The sequence below is a fragment of the Lycium ferocissimum genome, chromosome 7, assembly GCF_029784015.1.
Source record: "Lycium ferocissimum isolate CSIRO_LF1 chromosome 7, AGI_CSIRO_Lferr_CH_V1, whole genome shotgun sequence".
Lineage (NCBI taxonomy): Eukaryota > Viridiplantae > Streptophyta > Magnoliopsida > Solanales > Solanaceae > Lycium > Lycium ferocissimum.
The window spans coordinates 7005761-7022375 of record NC_081348.1 but is presented as its reverse complement, the minus strand read 5'-3'; the positions used below and the strand labels follow the sequence as shown (position 1 = coordinate 7022375).

General features: G+C 34.6%; 1 protein-coding gene across 1 annotated transcript; it reads left to right on the top strand.

Moving 5' to 3' along the window:
• Positions 1 to 8318: 8318 nt before the first annotated feature.
• On the top strand, positions 8319 to 16185 carry LOC132063212 (serine carboxypeptidase-like 40). The gene is made up of 8 exons (XM_059455667.1): positions 8319 to 8798; positions 9244 to 9351; positions 9486 to 9760; positions 13685 to 13945; positions 14457 to 14575; positions 14739 to 14831; positions 15664 to 15769; positions 15934 to 16185. The coding sequence occupies exons 1-8, from the start codon at positions 8390 to 8392 to the stop codon at positions 16093 to 16095; spliced, it is 1533 nt and encodes a 510-aa protein (XP_059311650.1). The 5' UTR covers positions 8319 to 8389; the 3' UTR covers positions 16096 to 16185.
• Positions 16186 to 16615: the final 430 nt, after the last annotated feature.

The window sequence follows — 16615 nt, the reverse complement described above, 5'->3', positions numbered from 1 at the left end:
AAATTGGAAATTGTTAATATGGTTGTAATATTATGATCGAGTAGTTTGGCCGGGTTGAATTCCCGGATTGTTGTTGATGAGAATTGGCTAAAATGATCTGGGAAACATGTATTTACAGAGGAAGTGCTGCCGAAATTTCGGTAGCCATAGTCATTTAAGAATTCAATGCTAAAGGCACTAATTATGTTTGGTAAACATGACCAATTTGTAGATTCTGTACGGATTCGCGACTTGAATTCGGAATAAAGCAGAAACAAAAGAGGTATGCAGTGCTTCTCTATTTCTCTTTCTTGGCATGTCTTAGGACGTAGTAGGTTTGGACACGGGCTCCGGGGATAATTTCTTTTCTAGAAATCCGAGATTGAAATTAACTACTATTCATTCAAAGAGAACGGAATTAGAACTTGCTCAAATGCTCCAAAAACTTCTTAAACATCCAAAACTTACCCAAATAGGACTCGATTACCCTAAGACCTCACAAGTGACGCCATGAATTGTAATATACGTAAAATTGATATGCCGCCCTATTTGACTCGAGGTGGGCCCACTATTCCCAAATTTCTGCTGTCCCATTTTGACCTATTTTCCTCTTCTATGCATAAGGAAAGTTTTTCGGGTATTATTCTCGACTACTAAATAATAGTCGTTTTAACAAATCCATTGATTCCTAGCACGATTCTTTTCCTCCGATAGTTAGTAAATGCTTTCCAAAGTGCTCGTATTTTCTCGCAATAAAGGTTTACTAAGAAAGTACAAAGTTTTACAACAACGACGATGAACAAGTTTTACAACGCCATGAATGATGCTCTTATGGAGAAAATATTTACATGAAAACTATGACCATGATGACCCTAGGATTAAAGGTTCCAAGTTCATGATTCTAGTGACGAGGTGAGAACGTTAAGCATGTCTTGAACTCAACTCATCCCACATATTACCTGGTTTTTAAGATTCCAAGTATATGAAACGCTCTACATCCCTGTTTTATATTTTCTTCTCATGCTATTACTCTCCATTGATAGTCTCGCCTTATATTAATCGTCCCTTCAGTGTGAGGCAAGCGCCCATAGTTATTCCATAATATAATATAATCGGAGTCCCCACCCTACGTCACTCCGACGAATATATGGTTTTTCTCAGGCTCTCCTCGTACGCTATATAACCTATCGAAGTGAAAAACGTATACGTAATGGGCGGGGTAGGATACTTGGGAATTGGGAAGGAAACTATGTTTCATTGCCACCGGTCGGCTCGCTTATCATCCCGACGCGGGATGCCCGGGACACGGTGTTACACCTCGCATTTTACGCGTAAAACTGAAACAATTCCTGAATTCGTAGGAATTAAGGTTCTAATTGGATTCTACTGGGCAGGCATGTGATGTTGGCACAGGCTATTTGACGTGGAAATATTGGAAAGGACTAAGGGCAAAATTGGAATGTTCTGAAAATGGTTTCATGAATCACCAAAAATACGGGCTAAGCATCAAGCTGAAATGGATAAAAAAAAAAATAGAATAAGAGGCCCAATTTAAAAGGTGGCCGGCCATGGTCCGTCATCATGATCCAAGCCCAACAAAAATTCATCCTATGTGATGAATTTATTAAAGGCCACCTAATGGTCAAGAATTTAATTTCAAGGATGCAGAAAGAAGGAGAAAACAAGAAAATTCAAGAATAAAAAGCAGCAAGCCATTCGGCTAAGTGAGGGGAGAAAAACCAACCCTCCAAATCTGATTCAAAAATTGTTTTTACATAGCTCCTACCAATTCAAGGTCCCTTTACAACGTAGCAATTATTTTCTAAGATAATCCATTGCTCTTTGGCTGTGTTTGGACAAGTTAGTAAGTGAAGAAACTTGAGAAGTAGCAAAGGACCATCTTTTCTAATTAAGTTTGGAAGGTTTGTTTGTGTTGTGGAACATGGAATGAATAGAAAATATAGAAAGAAGGAAGTCTGTTGTATGGACACAAAAAAATGGTTTATAGCCGTGCATGTATATATGTTGTACGTCCATACGATGTTGAATTCTATGTTGTTTCTATTGTGGTTATTGTAGAAATTGTATTGGGAATGAAAGTTGAATGAAAATGGAATGAAGTTGGAAATTGGCCTATGGCCGTGTGGTATATGATAGAGGAATAGCGATGGATTGGTTTGCTCAACGTGTTAGTTGCGTTATTTGGATCATTATAACGTAAGCGAAGATTATATTAAGTTAAGTTTGCATGAAAATGGAATTGGAAGAGTTATGTCACATTAATGTGACTTCCTATGACATTAAGATCATGAAGTTGTTAAGGGTGTAAATTGTTGTTGTTGGAGATGAATTAGTAAGTAGAAAATGCTAGAATGGTTTTGTTTCATACGAGAATTGGATGAACACAAATTAATGAATGGTCGAATATTGGACATATAGCTTGAAATGCTCTTAGTTATGTTTAAATGATCTCAAATTAGTGAATGAATATATAAACGTTGATATTGGTTCTAATGTGCGCAATTGGATTGAAAGTTGACATACTATGTAGTAAGGAAGACTACTTATGTCAGAACGTGTTTTTGGATCGTTGTTTATATTGTCGATGTGCCCGTTGGTATTGTTGTTGATATTTTGGCCGTAGCCATATTCTGGGATGGTGTGTTTACAAAATGTCACTAAACTTCGGTAGACAAGTATTGGCTAAGGTTGAAGATTGAAAGTCTCATGAATAAGAACTGGTAAATGCGACTATCTGGCAGACTCAGCGAAACGGATTGGAGATAAAGCAAGCATAAGACGTCCGTGTACGTGAAGCTATCCCTCTCCTTCCTTTTGGCATGTCCTAGGTGTACTAGGCTTGGTTCAGCCCTGGGGTTAGTTCTTGCCTTTTCATCGAAATCCGATTCTGAAATTTTATGCCACTATCTGTCACACATTGAACTAGAATACTATGGTTCTGTTTCCGGAAAATGTTCAAATCTGCCCAGAATCTCATGGTGAACGTGATCGAACCGCCTTGAAACTTCATAGATGACTCCATTAAGTGATAATTTATAAACCTTTCAAAACCACTCCGGGCGGAGTGTGATATTTTATTATTTAAACTTTTCAAAACCACCCCGAAGGGCGCATATATTATTTTCTGTGGCTTTTTCTAAAACCACTCCCGAAGGGGAAAGGCATAAACCACCCGGCGGAGTGCGATATTTTATAAAACTTTTTAAAAACCACTCCGGGCGGGGTGCTATATTTTATTATTATTATTACTATTATTAATATGTAAACGCAGGTTTATCGGTATTATGTCGCTGAAAAATGGTATGCCCGACGGGGCTGTGGTAGCCGACACCGCGAGCGCATACGCCCGGCGGCTATGATGTCGCAAAATAAAGATGTCCGGATGGGGCCGGATAATGCATGCCTGACCGCATGCCTGGCGGGCCATCATTTTACGCCGGGGCCGCATGTCCGAATAAATAGATAGACGGATGCCGGACCCCGCTAATCCGGCGGGGATTAATATCATATTATTACTATTATTATTATTACTATTATTATTATTATTATTATTATTATTATTATTATTATTATTATTATTATCAGTCATTATCATTATGCCGGAAGCGCAATGCCTGGGCGGGCCACCATTATTATTGATAAAGTCGAAGCGTCATTCAAGGGACTATTTTACTTAAATATTTAATTCATGTCGTGTAACCTAAACTTGCTTTCTCGATGTACTTTTCTGACTTATCGCTTATTATCGCTTATATACCCGCATATTCAGACCGACCCTCCTTCTTCGGGGTCATAAGCTTCATACACGCAGTACATCCAGGAGCGAAGAGAAGACTTGTTAGTTATCCTGGCAGACTGGGCGAACACCGTTCTCGGAGTGTTGCCGAGTCAAAGTGTTCGTGTCATGGTTTTAGCATATGTTAGAGACTTTGCGTACAAAGAACCTCGTGGATAGTGCGTGTCAAAGCAAGACACTGTAAAATGTTAAGCTTTGTGCATGTAATTACACGATTATTGTTTCAAAGCCTGCTGTTTTTTAAAAATTTTTTTGAAACACAGCCAGAACGTGCCAACGCGATGGTTCGCTCGACTCGGCGAGGTCGGGTGCCCATCACACCCCAGTATGTCGGGGCGTGACAACGTGATTCATGGTTAAATACATATATTCCGTGCTATGTGGGCGAGCGACACCGTTCGGTGCTATGATACTATGATATACTACGTTATGCTACACAGACAACCATGATATAATATGCTACGCGTTGATACTATGATGCACGAAAGGCGCTAAGATACGTGTACACTATGCTATGCTATGATAGTATATAAACGCGTCGGGCGGTTCATAAAAGAAATTATTTTTTAAAAAGAAAAACAAGCATGCCTACATCCTGTCCGAAAGGGGTGTTCCTACGCACAAAGTTACTTTCTTATCTCGCATATCCATGACCCCTCGATATTGTTACTTATAATCTATGCTCCCGTTTATGTTATTTTCTATGTCTTACATACTCGGTACACTATTCGTACCGACGTCCCTTTCTTGTGGACGCTCGCGTTTCATGCCGCGCAGTCGTGCTATAGCCGGAGTCGATCCCCCGGAGTTCTCTCAAAGAAAGATTTTTTGTAAATACCCCGCTGCTCGGTTCGCCTCCTTGCATTACTTTTGCTATGTTCGGGCACCCGCAAAGACTTTCGCCCTTCCTGCGTATATGTACTATGTTTAGAGGCTCGTAGACGATATGCACAAAGAGTTTACTGTACCCCGATTGTCCCCGTCGCTTAACAGTACGACCGTAAAGCCTTATTAGCCTATGTTCATAACGGTGTTGCATGTTAACTTAGTCAAAAAAAAAAACGGTGGTAGTTCACAGTGTGCGGCTGGAAGAGTCGGGCCGGGTTCGCTCGCCCGAATATGGGGTCGGGTGCCCATCACACCCTAGTGAGATCGGGGGCGCGCACAACATAGATGAGCTCCATTTCATCCGGCTCGCGCCTTTTGGGTATTATTCTTTTGTGTACATACATATTGGTACGGGCGGGGTCCCCGTCTCGCCTATATGTCATATTCGTCTCCTTCTGTGAGGCTTGTAGATAGTTGTGCACGTGTTAGATGCCCATACCACGCGCATATTTTGTATCACTCCCCGCGGGGCCCCCCGCCGGCTCGTGTATACGGATGCACGATCGTTATTTATGATGATATAAATGTTGTCGGGCTCGACGAGATTAGGCACTACTAATGTGCGACCATGAAAGAAGCTATAATGTGCTCACTTGCTGGAATGAAAATGGCTACACAGGCTCAGCATGTACATCGGGTACCTCGCTGTTTGCTCCTCCGGCCGATCGTGATGTATATTGAGCAGTCTTTATCTTAGTGCTGTCTACGAGCCATTTTATTAGAGTCGTTTATGAGTATTGCGCGCCACACTTATAAACAAGAGCATGTTATTTTAGGAATGAATGGCCTTCTTCTTCAGAGACGCGCGATAAAGAGCCATAATACATATTCTCTTTCTTTAACCGCGGTGTTATGTATTTCAGAAATGCCCATAGAAAGGCGACGCAGCCCAAAAGTGGCAAGACAAAGAGGGGCAAAACGGTCAGTTGAGCACCGCAATGATGTGCCTCAATCTCGAGTACTCCACTAAAGGCCTATTTCTGGCGAGTACTGCTGAGCCTCAACCCCAGCCCCAGCACCCTCCAGCTCCACCAGACGCTTCAGGTGTTATACCTCGCGTTTTAACATTGAAACATTCCCGAGTTAATGGCTGTATAATAACGTATAAGCATGCATTTGAAAAAAGAGTATAAGAATTTAAAATACGTGTTGCAAAAAAGAACTATTATACAAGTATAAACTGAAAAATATGATTATCCAGGTACAAAATATTATGCTATGCTGTATAATTATCGTGGAGTAGTTTTTTATTTAGCTTTGATATTTTTGTTCAATACTTTTTTCGCATAAAAAAATGGCTAAATTTTACAATACCTTTAAAAATAGTGGCTAATGTTATCGATCAATTTTTTGCGCGGATTGACCTTCTATTGGAGTGGTCTTTAATTTTTGTCCCTCAAATTGGTGGTCTTTAATTTTTGTCCTTCGCCTATACTTCAAGGTTTTGGGTTCGAACCTCAGCTCAGTAAAAAAAAAAGAAGGAATTTCGCAAGGCAGCAGTTTGCCTTCAAAAGTCTGCCCTAAGGCAGAATTTTGCCTTCACAAGGTAGAATTGTAAGGCAGAACTTTCAAGTAGCTTTTGCTGCATTTTGAATTTCTATTTTCTAAATGCTTAATGTTTGTAAAATTGCAAGCAGTGATGGTTGTGCATGATAACGTAAATGGGTTGATTGAGAAAGCAAGCACTGGCATGGATGAGCTGCCAACTTTCCATGCTGAGAATATGCAAAACAACATGAAAGTCATTTAGGCAGAATTTTACTTTCAGGCAAAATTTTGCCTTAAGGCAGAGTTTTGCCCAAAACTCTCCCTTAAGGAAAACTCTGCCTTAAGGTAGAGTTTGAAATTCTGCCTGAATCATGCAAAACTCTGTTTTGTGAATTTTTTTCAAAATGTTTGACTAAGCGGGTTTCGAACCCGAAACTAAGAGGTTCTAACGAAGGCCAAAAATTAAAGACCAGCCCAAAATAAGGACATTCCTGCGAATTGCCCGTTATCGATAATAGATGTTTAAAACGGCCATTTGTTAATTTATCCATCTGTAATGAACTGTCTGTTGGCCTCAAGCTGAGTACATGGGCCAATATCTTTAGCTTATTATGGGCTGGCTGTTGCCAGCTTAGGCGTTTTGGGTAGTGGAATTTTACATGTTCTTAAAGGACAGGGAACCGAAAAAATTTGTGGCACATGCATGTTATTGTCCCTTGAACATATGAGTTTATCAATTTAAGTATGCAGTTTTAAATTTAAATAAAATTATAAATTTAATTTCAAGATGTCATATCTCTGGAGTCTGGAACGGGACTAAAACAGATGTGACTTGATATCATCTCTACATCTATAAATTTCCTTCCACTTAATGGCATTTCACGAGTCTATTTACGTTTGAATGGACTATTTTCTTTTATATTTTGATATAGGTATGATTCTAGTACGTCTAATTCAGGCAAGAAAAGAGTCAAGACTAGAATAAAAACTGGAGATATAAAGCAAAGAAGTTGTTGAAGTCAAAAAAAAAAAAAAAAAATTTTTTTGGTAATAATGATAAAGAAACAGGAAAATCCATACAAAGAGATGGGCAACTTAGGTAAATTAAAGAAACAATATTCGACCAGCTATTTTTTTGGTTCGTGTTGCACAGAAAAGTTGAAGGGACCAATTATTGATTTCTTATATTGCACAGGAAGACAAAATTTATCCAGCCAATGACAGATCAATTTTTTCTTGTTTTGGATTTTAGCTCTCCTCTTATGGTGTCTACATTCATTAGGTTCTTGTTATCCTCTTCTTCCTTTTTAGACTTTTCCCCTTCAAGGATATAAATCCAGTGGTCTCCCTGTCAAAACAAACTCACCAAAAATTTGAAAAAGAATAGTTTCTTTTGAAACAAACTCTAACGAGAGGAATCCTTAACCACCTCCTTATTCTAATATTTCGCAATCCTTTTTGACAACTACTCTTCCTCTACGTACCACCCATACCTTTGACACACACACACACACTCTTAATTGTTTCTTTTCGTGACCCCATTTCACCAAAATAGGATAATTTACACACCAAACGTATATGATATTATCTGGTTACTTTACACGATAAGTAATATATATCTTCCAAATGACAAGAGATAATTGGTTTTAGCACTAGTTAATAGAGATTTAATGAAAAAGGTAAGACAGTCATGAAAAAGGATTGAGAGAATTCGATGTTGCTGAATTAATGTCTAACTCTGCAAGAATATAATTAATACACAAATTTAAGTTATATATGCCGATATCGTAAAATAATTGTCGCAGTGTAGTTTGTTGTTTAACCTGTTACATCATATTAGTTATAATAGTACTTTATATATGCCGATATCGTAAAATAATTGTTACATCATATTACCTGTTACATCATATTAGTTATAATAGTACTATTTTACTAGGTAATGTATTAATGCTTATCATAATGATTTACCCATAATTGTTTATGAGTTACCTGATTGTGTAAAAATCTTTTGGATAACCATTATATGCTGCAAAGTAGCATTTTCAAATATAGAGTACTATCTATATACCGTGTATTTTTATTTTGGATTATTATACGTGATCCATTCCTGGTTGTTTCTTCTGTTGAGATCCCCACACATATGAAATGATATAAAAACCCAATAAAGGCTACTCTCTTCTGCACTTGTCAAAGAGAAACAAAGAAACACTATTATTAATGGAGACATTCAAGTCCAACACTTCTCTTCTTTTATTGGTCACACTCTTCCTTTCAACCATTGTGTCTCAAATCAATGGAGGGGGTATCAAGACACAAAGTGAAGCCCTTAGCCAACTTTACAAGGCTAAGTTGAAACAAAATTCCAACATTGACAGAAGCCATTTTGATGCAAATCTTGATGATCTCCAATATCTTCATACTGCTTCTAAAAAAACTGTGGTTTCTCAAGAGGGTTTGAAAGAGAATGACAAAATTCAGAAACTTCCGGGGCAACCTCCAGTGAAGTTTGAGCAGTATGGTGGATATGTTACAGTTGATGAATCCGCTGGAAGAGCTTTCTATTATTATTTTGTTGAAGCTCAACATTCTAAGGAATCTTTACCCCTTCTTCTTTGGCTTAACGGAGGTAATTATTTAAGTTGTATAAATGGACAGTGTAAGAAGTTTTATGTTGTCCGTATAATTTAATACATTATAATAATTTTTACCATGTTATCAATTAATATTTATTACGTATAAAAGTTAATATTAACACAATTAACGCATAAAATTTAAACTCTTAATCTAAAACTTACAATGTCTAAATATGTCATATATGCTTGCATTATACGGAATATAAACATTCCAAGTTTGTTTTTTTCTTTTTCTAAGTGATTTGAGTTTTGAGGGTAAATCTCCACAATAAACACTAGACTTGATAAGTTAAATTACACCGACAATGCAAAAAAATCTCTGTCACTATATGTTAGTTAATGCTTTCTAACTTCAAACTATGGGTTTATTGTTTTTAGCTTCAATTTTTTTTCTTGTTTGGTTAAACCTTATTCTTTTTTTTCTTTTTCTTTTGATAGGTCCAGGATGTTCTTCTCTTGCATATGGTGCGTTTCAAGAACTTGGACCATTTAGAGTAAATAGTGATGGAAAAACACTTCACAAAAATAATTTCGCATGGAACCATGGTAAATTTCAAAAGCTATTTGCCTTTTCACCCAAATAGATAATTAAGTATAATTAAGTACTATATACACACACACACACACACACTATCTTTTTCTAACAAGTAATTTCTTTCTCTTTTGATCAATATTATTAGCTGCCAATGTGTTGTTCGTGGAGTCTCCGGCGGGAGTAGGATTTTCATACTCTAACACTTCCACTGATGTTAAAGTTGGAGGAGATAGAAAAACAGCTAATGATAATTACCGGTTCTTAATAAATTGGCTCGAAAAATTTCCAGAATACAAGGATAGAGATTTTTACATATCTGGAGAGAGTTATGCAGGGCATTATGTACCTCAATTGGCACATACAATTTTATATCACAACAAGAAGGCCAAAAAGAATATCATTAATCTTAAAGGAATCTTGGTAAGTCTCTTCTTCTCAAATTTCCGTATAATTAACCTTATATGTGTGTGTGTGTTTTTGCCTTTGAGTTGACTAATGTTGGAGACTTACATGATTGATATATATTATATTTTAATTTCTAGATTTAGATCTTACAAAAACATTTGTTTTTTTTAAAACTGAACATGGAGCAGTTATTGAAATTGAAAAGAATAACAAGAGTATGGAAGTTTCACGGATAATGAGTTAATGACAATTCATGTTAGGAGTTAGAGCACGTGGTTGATCCTGCTTCAATTATTTCGCATGGCCATATTTTTTCTTGACAGCAATGAACAAGTTAGTATCACATGCAACAGGCTCCACAATTAGTTTATCCATAATTCCATTTTGTCTTAAAAAAAAAAAAAAGCACATATATATAATTTGGTAATTAATTACATAACATATCGACTACTAAGAGATTTTTACAACAATTACAGCATCTCAGTTCCAGGCTAGCTAGGATTGGATACATGTATTCTCAATATCATAAGGCATAATCTGTTTGGGTCCATAATATGTATATGAGATTCAAGGTACAAAATTCACTTAGGATTAAGCTAATTTTGATTGTTAAAATATAATCTGATCCCATCAACTTTTCAGATACTTGATCAAAGTGATAAATACTCTCTTTATTTTTCTTTTAGTCTGTGTCAAAATAATCTCATCTCTATATTTTAAAACAATTTAACTTGAAAATTCTCATTTTACCCTCAATGAGAGATTTCTAGCCGTACAAATATTTAATCTTATTTTAGGCCACAAGTTTAAAAAACCTTTATATTTTTAAAATTATATCTCCAGTATAACAATATCACATAAATTGGATGGGCGAAGTATGTACTTTATAAGTAATCGCACATTAAAATATCTTTGGTGAAAGTTGCTTTGGTCAATTATAGTGGAAAAGAGGGATAACCGTCCATATTACCATACTAGTAAATGCAACAAAGCAAAATAAACTAAAATGAACTATGGCTGGACTTTGTTGACTAATAAAACTTATAAAGTTTGCTTAAGTGCTAAAGAAGCTCATGAAGACAATAACATAATAACTTCTCTCTGTTGCCTAGTCTATTAGAAACAATGTTTACCATCTATTGGGCAAAAGGATTACTTCTTAAAGATATATTTTAGCAGAAATTGCATATCCAAGAACTTACGTAATAACAGATCATACAGCTGTAAACTGCTTAGCTGTACTTAATGTTTGTGTACTAACGTAAGTACACAAGCTAGGAATCACCATAAGCTAGTTAATTCCATGTTATACAAGGTGTTCAAATCTTTATAACTAGAAAGAAAAATAGCTGTCGAGGACAGCTGGATCAAATGAGTAGTTTTTTAAAGTGATAGTGAGTATGAATGACTCCAATATGTCTTTTTCAAAATGTTTAATACTGAGTACTGACAGTAGGGGTGTACAAAGCAAACCGATAAATCGCACCAAACTGATAACTCGAGAAAAAAATCCGACTAGTGGTTTTGTTTGACTTGATTTGGTGTTGAAAAAAAAAACTCGACCATAATTGGTTTTAGTTTGGTTTTAGCTAAAAAAAGTCAAACCGAACTAAACCGACCCGACATTACGTGTATTCGATCTTTAAAATATTTTATACATAAAAATATTTATTTGTAATGTAATTTGTAAATAGATCTTAAATTTTTTCATAGTTTTTCATCTTTTATCATATTATTTTAAGCTTGAACTTAGAATTTTGAATGCCAATAAGTTTTATATCCCATGGATGTTAGTAACTCAAATAAAGTCCAAATGAAAACCAACTTAACACTAATGCTAACAACAGAAATTCAATTCTAACACTAGGAATGACAGTAATGTTGGATATCTATTCTTTAATTTTGCATAATTAGTTTAGAGTGTAAAAATACATAGCTTAATTTTTTCTTTGTCATGCAATTAATACTTATTAGCCGTACTTATTTTAGCATAACTTAGTATTTAGGTTAAAGTCATTTTCTTTATGGCTTCTTAATTAGCAATACTTATTTTAACTGATTTATTATCTTTTTTGTTGAATATTTTAATACGACGTCATCACCCATCTCACGTTTTGTGATATTTTCTTAAGAAACACCTTAGTTATATAGTTGAATCTTATTAGGACTGAAGAAATATTTGAAGTAAAAGTCATATGTTTTGTATGAAGACTTTTTCGGAAAAAAACCCGAACAACCCAAAAAAATCGAATAACCCGAGAAAACCCGAAGTTGAAAAATCCGAATTTTATTGGTTTGGTTTGATTTATAAATTTAAAAACCTGATGCAATTGGTTTGGTTTGGTTTGGTATTTGAAAAATTCGAACCAACCCGGTCCATATACACCCCTAACTGATAGTATGAAGATAACTACTCCCTCCGTCCCATAAAGAATATCTTACTTTCCTTATTAGTTTATCCCAAAAAGATTGACGCATTTTTAAATTTAGAAACAATTTAACTTTATAAGATGATTTACAGCCACACAAATATCTAAAACTTGTTTTGAATCACACATTTTAAAAGACTTCATTTATTTTTTAAACTTCATACCAAGTTAAACTAAGATAATCTTTTTAGGGAGAGAGGATTTTTTACAAAATGTTGTAGTGTCATAAATGTCTGGGAAAAAGCCAATTTGATGTAATGTATGTTTCGGTAAATCTTGTTGGTCCTATCAGAAGGTACTCGTTTAAAACAATAAAAACTGTAATCAACTAAGAATACGGTAAATGTGCATACTTTAAAATAAAAAACCGGGTGTGATTAAATTTTTACTTAATCGTCATGCCACATTTTATTGTTATTGTTATTATTATTGTTGTTATTATTCTTATTCTTATTCTTATTATTGGAGTAGCGGGTTCATCTAGAAGCAGTATTTTCCTGCGAAGTAGTATAAGTTTATGTTTAAAAATCTATTAAAATTGCCATAAATAGTATATATGAATTCATAATTTTAAAAATACAACCGTTTTAATGCTAAGAACATTAAAGGTTGAACTCATAAAACTAAAATCTTGAATCCGCCTTTGACTACTGCTGTTATTTATCGTAACATGTTGTAGTTAAGTATGTACGTGTTGTATTAAAATATTTCTCATTTAATAAACGAATTGAAGAGTATATACATATACTTACGACAAAAATATGGATCAGAGTGGGTGAGGCGTGAAGCCACCGTAATTCGTATAGGTACTTTTTGTCAAAAAGATATTAAAATAGTCTCCCTAAAGTTTTCAAGAGTACGATCAACCCCCTCAACTTTTAATAAACTCTTTAAAATGCTATTCTCATTTCTCTCCCTAAAGAATCATTCAATGATTTCTGAAGCTTTTCTCAACCCAAAATATTCAAGTCCTTCTGATTTCCCTATTTAGCAAAATTCTTTATGTTACCGGTCAGTTTTCACATATTCTTCTAGAAATATAAAATCTAAATAAACATGATGTATTTTGCTAATTATTTTCCTCAACTTTCAACACCTCCTCATTAAATCATTAATCATGACTAAATATATACTCCCTGCATCCCATAACAAGTGTCACCTTAGCAAAAAACATGCATATTAAGAAATCAATAGTGCGATGTGAAGTTTACTAAATTACCCCTATATAATAAAAATAAAGTACTTTTTCTTCTTGATTAGAGCATGCACAAGTAGTAATCCTTTTGACATTGAGAATCCGACAATACCAAGTTACTATGTAGCTTTTCCAATCATCATTTACATGTTACTTTAACTTGTCAGTTTTTGTTTAAGATTAGAGTTGGAAAAAACTAGCCAATTTATTTCTTGGTTTCATAACGTGACACTTATTACGGGACAATTTTTTTTGGTTAAGATAACACTTATTATGGGATGAAGGAAGTATTTTAATTAATGATTGTGGTTGCAGATTGGTAATGCAGTGATTAATGATGAGACAGATACAAGAGGAATGTACGAGTATTTTGCAAGTCATGCCCTAATTTCTGATGAAGTTGAAGCTGAAATCCAGAAGGAATGCAAGTTCACAGTCCCAGAGAGTGAAGAATCAGATAAGTGCCAGGTGGCATTAGGTATTGCAGAATATGGTACTCACCCCCTTGATATCTACGCCATATATGCTCCACACTGCCACAATTCCAACCTCACTTCCCATCCCAAGAAGCCTTCTGTAAGTGTTTCAATTTTTGAGCTTGCACAGGTTTAACTTGAATTTAGACAGACAACTTAATACTATGAAAAGGGAATTGCATAATGGATTAAGCTTTTATATATATTAAGTCACTGACAATATAGAATTTCTATATGCTCAATTTAATTTGATTCTAGTTTACCGCTAAACACTCCTCTTATTATAAGTACACAGTTGCATAGAACTTAAACTCTTGGGTAATTAAGACATCAAGTTTCATCATGTTAGAGTAAATGTAGCTTAGTACTTCCTAGCTACATTCATTCTGGTAGACAGAATAGTGCTATAGTAATTATATCAGAGTAGTCGCAAATAAAGCTACAAACAAATGAACAAACACTAAATTACGACCTTACTGTCTTTTTTTCCTTTCATATTTGAAGATATATATTTTGTTCACAAGTTACTTTTGATTGAAAGAATAAATTCAGCATTAGTATGTTTATTATTTGTACACAAATTATCATTGACAATATGGCGTACGATGCAGTTAGTGATCGATCCATGCAGTGACGACTACACAACTGCCTACATGAATAGGCCTGATGTTCAGAAGGCTCTCCATGCCAATGTTACCAACATTAAATATGCTACTTGGCAGCCTTGCAGGTATTTTTTCAAATAATTTTAGCCATTATTATACTTTTATGCTCCTTTAATGCTAGAAAATAATACTAGTACTACTAAGTACTGATATTTAAGGATTCCTATAAATTTTGTGCCCTTTTTAATTTGGGATTAAACTGAAACTATGCTAAAATAAAAATTGCAGTGACATCCTAACAAATTGGACAGACAGCCCATCAACCGTAATTCCTCTTCTCAGAGAGTTTATGGCAAATGATATTCGAGTGTGGATATTCAGGTACCACTGTATTCTCCAAGCATCATTTTCTTTTGTTGGGCATCTTATTACTATTTTTTCTTTCTTTCACGTTTATATTATCTCATTTTATATGTTTGATTATTTAGTAAGTAGATTAAAATACCCTGTTACCAATAAGTGTTTCGTAACTAAGAGGAATTTTTTTTTGGAACTAACAGGATGCTTTCTCCTTTTATGTATTCTTATTTACTTCGGTTCTCCTGTTATAACTAAAATGGTGGATTTTGAGGTTATTATGCAAGAATCTTAAAAAACGAGGACATGGGAGGTTTAAGTGATTTATGCAATTGCAATTATGTTACTTTTTCTTAATAGCATTTTGGTTCCTCGCTTATTGGTAAATTCTGATTTTGGTCCTTTGATATATGACTCAACACATGAATTTAATTTAACCTTCGAATAATTAAATTGCGTGCTACATTTTTGATTCATTTATGTAAAAAGTATGTTATATATGCAATATTCTTATAACTATATCATTGTCAAATTTGGGGTTGCAATACAAACTTAATATAACACAAGGATAATTAATCGATGTTATAGCTAATTTCTTTGTTTTTTTTTTTTTTTTTTTTTTTTTTTTTACAAGAAAAAGACTTAAATTGCATATTTCGATTACTTGAAGGTCAAATTAAATGTGCTTTGTACGTCAATTGATGGTACTTCAGATTGTCGTTGTGACCTCCTTGATTTTGAATAATTAGGGGATTCTAATACCCATTTGCTTAGTAAAAGTAATTTTTTTTCTTAAAAAAGGAGCTTATTAATTGTAAACAAGCTATTGAACTTTGTTATACTTCTGAAAATGCAGCGGTGACACTGATGGAAGGGTGCCTGTTACTTCAACCAAGAAATCTATTAAGATAATGAATCTTCCTACCAAAACTCCGTGGCATCCCTGGTTCCTCAATGAAGAGGTAATCATATTATTAGCCTCTAAAAGACTTTCATTTTATTGAATAGTAGCGCCAAAACCTAGTAAGGATTGCTATTATTTATTAGTATAATATTTCAATCTTATTTTCATGTTTTGAATTGATTTTCCATTTTTTATGTTGCATTGTTTTTTTTAAATCTATAGGTTGGTGGATATACACAAGTATATAAAGGAGACATGACATTTGTTACGGTGAGAGGGGCAGGACATCAAGTACCAGCCTATGAGGCAGCTAGAGCCCTTTCACTAATCATGCATTTTCTTGCTGGAACTGACCTCCCCGATCTAAAACGATACAATTATTAATTGGACGAGAAATTGTCTAGTCAATTATTAATTTCCCTTAAGATCCTAATTCATTTCATGCAATTAATCACGGGTTAGGTTTAAACAAAATGTGGCATTGCTTATTCTTTTTCTTTATCAGATTAATACCATCTTGATTTGCTCTTTCTCACAAAAAATCTATTCTACCGTATGGATAGAGTTTTCAGATTTTTATGAGACAAAAAGGAGAGTTTCGAGAAACAGTGACTAATTAACAATATAAAAAAACTATGTGATTCTTTTTATCTATTTAAGTCTTGGTGAGGAGAGTTATATTATACCCATGCAGGCAGGTAATAGAAAATATTTAATAAAATAGTCGAGGTGTAGGAAAGCTGACACAAACATCACTATTATCCAAAAAAAAAAAGGGGTAGTGACTCTACCATTTGGATTTTGTTGACTAAATGAGAGAAATTAATATTACATATTTTACGACTGCATAATTTGTCACAAGTCACAATTATTTGGAAAAGAAGTACCAATTGAGTAAATAATT

Bases quoted from the DNA above. Each gene is read 5' to 3' on its own strand.
- LOC132063212 (XM_059455667.1), top strand. From the start codon at position 8,390: ATGGAGACATTCAAGTCCAACACTTCTCTTCTTTTATTGGTCACACTC. The intron at 9,352-9,485 runs GTAAATTTCAAA...CAATATTATTAG, and splicing joins TAATTTCGCATGGAACCATG to CTGCCAATGTGTTGTTCGTG. The intron at 14,576-14,738 runs GTATTTTTTCAA...TAAAAATTGCAG, and splicing joins GCTACTTGGCAGCCTTGCAG to TGACATCCTAACAAATTGGA.